General features: G+C 36.7%; 1 protein-coding gene across 1 annotated transcript; it reads right to left on the reverse strand.

Annotated features, from left to right (window-relative positions):
- Window positions 1–6,860: 6,860 nt before the first annotated feature.
- On the reverse strand, window positions 6,861–8,487 carry LOC104885061 (flavonol sulfotransferase-like). The gene has a single exon (XM_010669769.3). The coding sequence runs from the start codon at window positions 8,332–8,334 to the stop codon at window positions 7,324–7,326; it is 1,011 nt and encodes a 336-aa protein (XP_010668071.2). The 5' UTR covers window positions 8,335–8,487; the 3' UTR covers window positions 6,861–7,323.
- Window positions 8,488–9,825: the final 1,338 nt, after the last annotated feature.

Below are 9,825 nucleotides of genomic sequence, written 5' to 3' on the forward strand. Positions count from 1 at the left end.
CCAAATCCATTTACGATGAGAATTGGGCTGGTCTAAAGGGGAATAGGAGGATAATTAGTTCTCCTAACTAGCCTATGACTCTTCTATTATATATAGGGTATAATATTAGGGTTTAGGTGATCAATTAATTAATCAGTTTCTTTAATTTTCACAAAAAAGAGAAGTGAAAGCCTAAAACTATTCCTTCTAAACCGACGCGTATACCATCAAAAGCAAGAGAATTTATACTCTTTCATTCTAGCAAACGTTGGTATTCAACTGGTGCTCGTGTACTAATTAGACCCCTAATTATTTGTAATATGCAAGGCCTTAAAAGAAGTAGAACATTGGGAAATGGAGAAGTAGATCTTCGCGTTGCCAATGGAGCACGAGTTGCTACATTGGCACTTGGAGTGTATAGTCTACTTTTACCTTCAGGATTAGTTTTAGAACTTAATAATTGTTATTATGTTCCTGCTATCACAAATAACATTATTTCGATTCCTGTTTTGGATTCTGAAGGTTATTCATTTACAATAAAGAACAATTGTTGTTCAGCATATTTGAATGATATGTTCTATGTATTCGTTAAGTTATAAAATGGTTTATGTCTGCTAGACTTAGAAACCCACATCTATAATATAGACATCAAGAAACATAAAGCAAATGATTCAAACCTTACATATATATATCTATGGCATTGTCGATTATGCCACATAAGCGCGAAGCGCATTGAGAAACTGCATGAAGATGGAATTCTCACATCATTTCATACTTGTGAGTTTTGCTTGATGGAGAAAATGACAAAGTCACCTTTCACTGGTTCAAGTGAAAGGACCAATGACCTTTTATCCCTCATACATACGGATGTGTGTGGACCTATGAGTAATTTGGCTAGGGGAGGGTACAATTACTTCATTACTTTTACCGATGATGTAAGCAGTTTTGGATTTGTTTACCTCATGCGACATAAGTCGGAATGCTTTGGAAAACTTAAGGAATTCCATAATGAAGTATAAACCTAACTTGGGAAGAAAATTAAGGCATTGCGATCTGATCGTGGTGGTGAATATTTATCTCAAGAATTTGGTGATCGTTGAAGGATTGTGGAATACTTTCACAACGGACTCTACCAGAAACACCACAATTAAATGGCGTTTTTGAAAGAAGTAATCCAACTCTAATTGATATGGTTCGATTCATAATGAGTCTTGCTGATCTTCCTATTTTATTATGGGGATTTGTGCTCGGAACAACGACATCACACTTAACAGAGCACCATCTAAAACAGTTGAAAAGACACCATATGAGATGTGGACCGGAAACGTTCCAAAATTGTCAGGATATGGGGTTGTGAAGCTTATGTAAAACGTTTACTTTTCAATAAGCTTTCACCCAAATCTTATAAATGTCTCTTTGTGGGTTACCCGAAAGAGACTAAGGTATACTACTTCTACAACCAAAGCGACAACAAAGTGTTTGTTGCTCGTAATGGTGCTTTTCTGGAAAATGATTTTTTTTTTCCAGAAAAACAAATGGGAGAAATGTATATCTCGAAGAAGTTCGAGATGAGTAACAAATGGATGAGGTTAACACCTCATTAGAGGCGACCCGACATGAAAATGCTCAGGAGGCGGTTCATTCAATTCACATACCTCCTGCCATCCCACTTGGAGATACTCAATGCAAAGTCATTGAACCTAGTGAGGTGAAAACTTCTTCTGTTGTTCCCCAACATAGGTTTAGTAAGACCATCATTCCGTCAAAAAGATATATTGATTTCCTTTTGACTGAAAGTTGTGAAAGTACGATTTTAGAATCAGAAGAACCTACTAGATACAAAGATTCTTTGGATAGTCAAGACTCTAAAAGATGACTTGAGGCCATGAAATCTAAAATGGATTCCATGTCTAAAAATCAAGTATGGGACTTGGTTGATTTTCCTGATAGGATAAAACTCGTTGGATACAAATGGATTTTCAAGCTGAAAATAGACAATGATGGAAACATTAGTGTTTTCAAAGCAAGGTTGGTGGCGAAAGGTTTTAAACAAATTCATGGTATTTATGATGATGAAACCTTCCCACCTGTAGCCATGACTATGAAATGTGGCAAAGGGATGTCAAAACCGCTTTCTTGAATGGGTTCTTCAAAGAGGATGTGTACATGACACAACCTCAAGGCTTTTAAGATCTAGAAAATCCAGGGAGGGTATGCAAGCTTAAGAAGTCCATTTATGGACTAAAGCAAGCATCAAGGAGTTGGAACCTCACATTTGATGAGACAGTCAAGAAATTTGGCTTTCTTAGAAATGAAGAGGAATCTTGTGTATACAAGAAGTTAAGTAGGAGTAGTATTACTTTTCTAGTCTTGTATGTGGATGACATACATCTCATAGGAAATGATAAAACCATGCTTGAGTCAATCAAAGAATGGCTTAATTCTCTATAAAAGACCTAGGAGAGGTAGAGTACATATTGAGAATAAAGATCTATAGAGATATGTCGAAATGGCTGATTGGAATTAGTCAAGACACTTATATTGATAAGGTTATTGCAAGATTCAAGCTGGAAAACTCCAAGTGAGGTTTCATTCCCATGCAACATGGCATAACACTTGCCAAGACTTAGTGTCCTTCGAGTCGTGATGAGGGTCAAGCGTATGAGTAATGTTCCCTATGCTTCTGCAATAGGATCTATTATGTATGCCATGATATGCACTCGACCGGATGTTGCATATGCTTTGAGATATGCAGCGGATACCAATCAAATCCAGGAGATGCGCACTAGATTGCAGCGAAAAACATCCTTAAGTACTTGCAAAGAACTAAGGATAATTTTTTTGGTTTATGGTGGAGATGGTTGAGTTGGTTGTTATTGGATACACCGATGCAAGCTTCTAGAGTGACAAAGATGATTTCCGATCCCAATATGGTTTCATATTTTGTCTCAATGGAGCAGCTGTGAGCTGGAAGAGCTCTAAGCAGAGTACCATCGTGGATTCTATAACAAAGGTTGAGTATATTGTAGCAGCTGATGCAGTAAAGGAAGCTATTTGAATAAAAATGTTCATTGGTGAGCTTGGTGTAGTTCCTAGCATTGAGAATGGCATTGAGTTGTATTGTGATAATAATGGTGCCATTGCTCAGTCCAAGGAACCCAGATCGCATCAAAGCTAAGGTCTAAACATGTGCTTAGAAAATTCCATCTTATTCCAGAGATCGTTGGAAGAGAGGATGTGAAAGTAAGCAAGGTTCATACTGAGGATAATATTGCAGATCCTCTGACTAAATCGTTTGCTCAACCTAAGCATGATTGTCATACTAGGTCTATGGGCCTTAAGCATATGGGAGAGTAGCTTTAGGTTGTTTACTTCATGTTTACAATTGTAAATACATTTATTATGCTCTGGATGTTTATCAATAAAAAATCGTTTCTTATTTAATTGTTTGGTTTAGTATTAAATAAAATATCCAAATAGTTTGTATTTTCAAATAGGATTATCGAAAACGTTTTGATAATGGAACCCTATAAATTGAACTGAAATCACAATTTATTTAAAGTCCCTAGTCTAAATCACTAAATTGGACATAAGTAATTTATTTAAAAGACTAGTATATAGTTAATTGATAGCGCAATTTCTTGGGCTATTGAGACACAAAGATGTCTAATTGATTATATGGATGTATATTTGATACATTGAGACTTGATTTAATTAGATTCTAAAAGTAGAATCAAAGTATTATATTTAGTGGATTTCTTAGACATGATTATGTCTTAATAACCACAATATAATTAGTTTAACTTTGGCCCTGTTAAACTTCGCGTCGTAAAAGGAAGTTATAAAGGTAGTAATCAGGTGGGCTAAGAATTGAGTGGAAATTATGGTCATACAAAAGTGGATAAGTCCTCCTATTTGATAGGAATGGTGTCTGGGCCTCTTGATGAGTGAGAACTGGAAAATTGCATGGCCATGCGGAATAGGATTAAAGAGTTAATCCTTATTTAAGCAGTTCGAACTCAACAATCAAGGAACATAAATTTGAGAATAATATTGTGTTATCAAATTTGACATTAAGTGATTTAAGGAATTTAACATTGTGCTCTTGTCTTCGGACAAGTGGGAGATTCAAGGAATATGTCCTTAGACATCCCGGCAATTACTAAATATTAATAGGAGTTATATTATGAAGATAATAAAGTTAATATTTTAGTAATCGTATTTTCTTGCTAGAGAATAAATATGATTAATAGGACAATATGGATTGGGCCTATAACTAAAATAGATTAATCCTATGAGGTCACACATTGTAGCACAAGTTGGACAAAGCAATCCAAATCCATTTAGGATTAGGATTGGGCTAGTCTAAAGGGAAATAGGAGGAGAATTAGTTCTCCTAACTAAGCCTATGACTCTTCTATTATATATAGGATATAATATTAGGATTTAGGCCGGTGATCAATCGATTAATCAATTTCTTTTCACAAAAGAGAAAGAAGTGAAAGCCTAAAACTATTCCCTCTAAACCGGCGCCTATACCATCAAAAGCAAGAGAATCTATACACTTTCTCTCCAACAAACTTTGGTGTTCAACTGGTGCTCGTGGACTGATTAGAGGAGCAACGTAACACTTGAGGTTCTCGGATCTTCAAAGCTTGCATAAAACAGGGAAATCACGCTACAAAAGTTTGATATTTAATCCCTATTGAATGATTCATGCGTTTAATTATGTTTGCGATCTTATGATAGATGTTAGGAAATTGTTTCTTGAAATTCCGCTAATTGCATCTATATATTCCTACAACGTGGTTATAATCCTTAATGTTTGATTCTTGTGGGTGACTTCCCTTAATAATTTGTTATGATGCAGCATTATAATACTTAGAGAGTTGATGGTATTTTTTTGAATGAAATGAAACTTACAAATTATTAAAAAAAACCAATTTTTATCCGTGCAGCTATATCAAAAGCCGAGAGAAATAGGTAGGATTCTTAGAATTTTTTTTTTGTTTTTTTTTTGACATCGAGAATATGTGCATTAATTAAAAAAGAGAGTACAACCTAGGCTAATACAATCAAACAAACATAAAAACTAAAATGAGCTGTAATCGCTCTTGCACAACAACTACAAAAACATTAAGAACTTAAACTAGGATAAGACTGTTCGATATGGAGGTCTGAATTGATAGATAACTATAATGAAACGCTTCTTCTGGTGGATGACGACCGCCAGAACCCTTGGAGTGGGCGGAGAGGGTTGATTTCATAAGCGGGGCAACCAAGTGCTAGCGAGATTAGGATCTCGCAATAGGACCAAAGTCAGTGACCTTCTGTCACATGGAATTCCATGGTCATGTTCCCTGAAAGAGTCACATTCCTGTGTGACTCAATACCCTTTTGGAAGGGTGTTACTGGCTTCTCCTTTAAGGAGAAACGCAAATGAGTTGACACGCTATAAAACCAATTAACAAATCGCGGAGCCGTCTTCAGATATCGTTTTGTCAAGACAATGATTGAAAAAATCATTACCAAGCGAGTTTGAGATCTAACCAAGGTTAGAGCTCGAAGAACCGTCCGACTATTAAAATCAGATAAGACAAACCCCAAACATAAAATCATTTGCCACGGAAACCCTAACCAACCACATGAACCAGATCCAACCTTTTGAATACAAAGACTACCTCCAAGTAACAAAAAAACCAAGCAAACTGAATTAACAAACAACAACACCATACTAGTCCAACAAGAACTCAATAACGAAAATAGAAAAGTAAAGGACGCACTTCGAAGAAGCAAATAAACACTAGGTGAAGGGGTTTAGAGGCACAATCACCGGAGGACAAACTACACAACAGTAAGGGGGAAGGGGAGGGGATGCCCTGCAACTTAGTTTACTGCCTACAACACTAAGGGGGGAAGGGGGGGGGGGGAAGCCCTACAACGTTTCTTTGAACCTAACACAACATGAAAGGGGAGGGGAAGGGGAAGCCCAAAACTGACAATAAGGGGTAGGGGAAGAAACCTAACCACGAAACAGGGGGAAAGGGGAGGGGAAGCCCAAACAAATTAACTCACGGTGGGCGGTGGAAATTGAAGGGAAGAAGCGTCTAGGAGGCGACGAGGGTGGAGGGACAGCGGCGCCCGAAAACAAACTGAAACGACCGGACAACCGCGACAAGGAAGGTGACAACGAACCGGACAAAAATTAGGAAAATCGACTGAAAAAAGATTAAAAGAATGAAGAAAAAACACAAGGGAACTCGCCACAGACCCGCCGGAAACCTGCGCGGCGCCGGATCTCCGGCGAGTTCTAGGGTTAGGAGGGTTGAGTGTTTTTTTTGTAGAAAGAAGGCAAAGAAATGCTTTCCTAGAAACAGAGGATTGTTTCGCACTTGCTTCTTGATATTCTTGGAAATTTAAGAAAAATAAAACTACTTTTAAATTGTTGAGTGGCCGAGACTAGGGGTGGCAATGATGCGAGTCGAGTTCGAGTTTGAACTCGAAAACTCATACCCAAACTCGACTCGACTCGAAAATTGGAACCCAAACTCGATTTGACTCGAAAACTCACGAGTTTCAAAATTTCAAGCTCGAACTCGAACTCGGAACCTAAACTCGAACTCGAGCTCGAACTCGTTTCAAGCTCGAACTCGGTTAAAGATCGGAATCGAAGTCGAACTTTGTTCCAGCTCGAATTAAGTTCCAACTTCCAGCTACCTATATGCATTTTTTGAAGATTTTGTATTATGAACAAGAAATACCAAATCTCATCCTTTGATATAGTTTTATTTTTTAAGGAGAAATTCTTCACTTTACCTTTTGATCATTTTATATACTTTTTTTCATATTTATTTTAAAAAAGAAAAGGACAAGTATTTTTATAGAAAGAAAAGTTAAAATTTCTTAAAAAATAAAAAGTATATATATATATAAATTTTTTTCGAGTATCTCACGAGCTTCTCGAGTCGAGTATTGAGTTGCTTGACTCGACTCGTTAACCTGTCGAGTCGAGCTTTGACCGAGTCGAGTTCGAGTTGCTCGTGAGCTGTCTGAACTCATTATCAGCCCTAACCGAGACTAGTTCAATTATACCACATAAAATTTATAAGGGTTGCAACGGATCATATGAAGGAAACTATAGACGCGTGGTTGCATAAAAGATGGAAGGACTTTACTACTCTACCCATCCACTTTATTAATATGAGAAAACATTACAGCAATAATGAAACTATTGCTGCAGCAACAATAAAGAAGACAATAACAACAAAAATAATGTAATAAGCACTTAAACTAGTCAAACATTATTCCCAAAAACTCTGAAAACCATCAAATCACATCATTAAATTAAAGTGACAAACCAGTGCCCTGAAGTTTTTGTTGTGTGAGTTTATTCATCCTCTCCACCATATTAGGTGTAAAATAATGGATCCCATCTCCCACGTTCCCTTTCCTAAAGTAACTCTCCTTGTCAAAAATCTTGTTAATCGCTCCATTCTTATTAACCTCCAATTCTTTCAACTTTTTGATGCTGCATAATTCAATTATCTCTTGTATCACACCTTCCCTCTCCTCTTCCATAGTAAATGGCACACCCACAAATTCAGCTAACTTCTTTACATGACTTTCCGAATCCTTTTTGAGATCTTCATACTTCATGAAAAACACCTTCTGAGGTTGCTCCAAACTCAGCTTCCAATACTCAACAACATTGTCGAAGTAAGGACCATGTATAGCTCTCCCATCATAGAAATCCTCAAAGAAATCCTCCAAACTAGGAGGTTGAAAATCTTCACCACCTTTTTTCTTCTTTATGATATTAAGTACAAAGTAATACAAGGACACAAGCGTGTCCAAGGGATTTCGACAGAGGTACAAAATGCGACATTTAGTTGTTGAAATGGACTCAGGAAGAGATGAGTAGGGTAAGTGGCTATTAAAAAGCCTAGGGGAAGGCAGCTCATTAAGATGATGCGGGCGAGGGTAGTGATTATGAACCTCGTCATAAATGTTGTTCTCTAGACGATATACAAGTTCGTGTGGGTGGTTTTTAAACAAAGGGTTATCATGTTTTGGATAGTTGTTACGATTGACAGTAGCAAAGAGTAAAGATTTCAACCAAGTGGTTCCGGTTTTCGGGTGGCTGGCGAGGATGAGATCGGAATCTCGAGCACAGAAGTGTCTTTGGAACATGAGGATGTTCTTTAGACTTTCATCTGATGCAGGATACCAGAAGCCTTCATACTTTATTAACTTATTAGTACTGATCAGGCTTGTGCTTGCTTTTTCAAGGGTTTGAATGAGGAGTTGTACCTCTTCTTCAGGGACTAGAATTGGTTCTTCATGATTTTTTTCCATTGTTGGTGGAATATTTGTTGATGAAAGTAAAAAGAGATTTAATAGTAGACTACAAGTAAGAAGAACAATACCTGGTTGGTGAAGATGAAGTGGCCGGGGATTGAGGAAACATATATTAGGATGATGGAAATCATGCAATGACAAATTATTCTTCATTCATAAGAAAAAAAAACAGCAAAAATTATTCCGCAGTTTGCATCTGGTAGGGACTAGCTGCATTACCTTAATTTTAATGGTCTGTTTCATGTTGATCGAATCATTACAATGTAGATTTGAGTAAACATATAGGATGATGGAAATCATGCAATGACAAATTATTGTTCATTCGTAAGAAAAAAAAACAGAAAAAACTATTCCGCAGTTTGCATTTGGTAGGGACTGGCTGCATTATCTTAATTTTAATGGTCTGTTTCATGTTGATCGAATCATTACGATGTACGAGTAGTTTAGGTAGACTTTGATCACTTTAAACAAAATATTATTGTTATCGATCTGTTTCAAAATACTTACTTTTAATCGTATTTTTTGTATTTTTTTTTTTGGTTTAGAAGAGTTGTATTATACTTCAGTTATTTATATATAAAACAAATAAGTGCTAAGTCTTGATTCTAAATATAAATTTTGACATATATAAAATTATATTAGTTAACTGGTACAAAATCCGTTGATAGGTCCATATTATAACTCATATAGTCATATGTACAAGTGTTTTACGAGAGTGAGGTTAGTGGCTTAGAGCTTCCTTTCCGATTTCAGGAGGTCCTAGGATCGATTCTCACTCTTGTTTCTCCTTACCTTATTTAAAAACAAAATGTACAAGTGTTTTATGTTTTACAGACTAAAACACGTCATTCTTCTATCGTGAAACAAGGGGGTAATAAGTACTGCTCCCTCCGTTGAAATACCTTATATTTTGAAATTAAAACTTTAGCTGAAATGCCTCATAATTTGAAACACAAGGAGTATATTATTAAGTTGGACATAACTCCAGCACTTTATTTACAATGATGTTGTGATAAAAGCCTTTATGTTTCATTGTTTGTAAAATAATAATCCTTTAGATTTTTGGTAAACAAATTAAACACTAGACGATTTGTCAACTTACTAATGGTAAAAGAAACTACGGTTTTTTCACCAAATACCCCTGACATAAAAATTTATTCACCAAATACCCCAACTTTTTTCAAAATCTACCATATATCCCTGACTTTTAACCAAATTCACCAGATATCCCAAAACTTTAAAAAAATCACCCAAAATACCCTTTTGACTAACGGATGTTAGTACTCTGTTAACTAATTAACCATAAAAACCGTAAATAAACCTAATTAAACCTAACAAAGCCATAAGCCCAACCCCAACCCCTCAACCCTACCCCCCAAACCCTAGACCCACCAACCCCACCCCTCGCCGACAACCCCGCAAACCCCATTTCCGACAGCCCCCTCCCCTCCCTTCGCCTCGCTCGCTCGCGCATCCCTTCCCCCTCCT

Source organism: Beta vulgaris, chromosome 3 (genome assembly GCF_026745355.1).
Source record: "Beta vulgaris subsp. vulgaris cultivar EL10 chromosome 3, EL10.2, whole genome shotgun sequence".
Classification (NCBI taxonomy): domain Eukaryota; kingdom Viridiplantae; phylum Streptophyta; class Magnoliopsida; order Caryophyllales; family Amaranthaceae; genus Beta; species Beta vulgaris.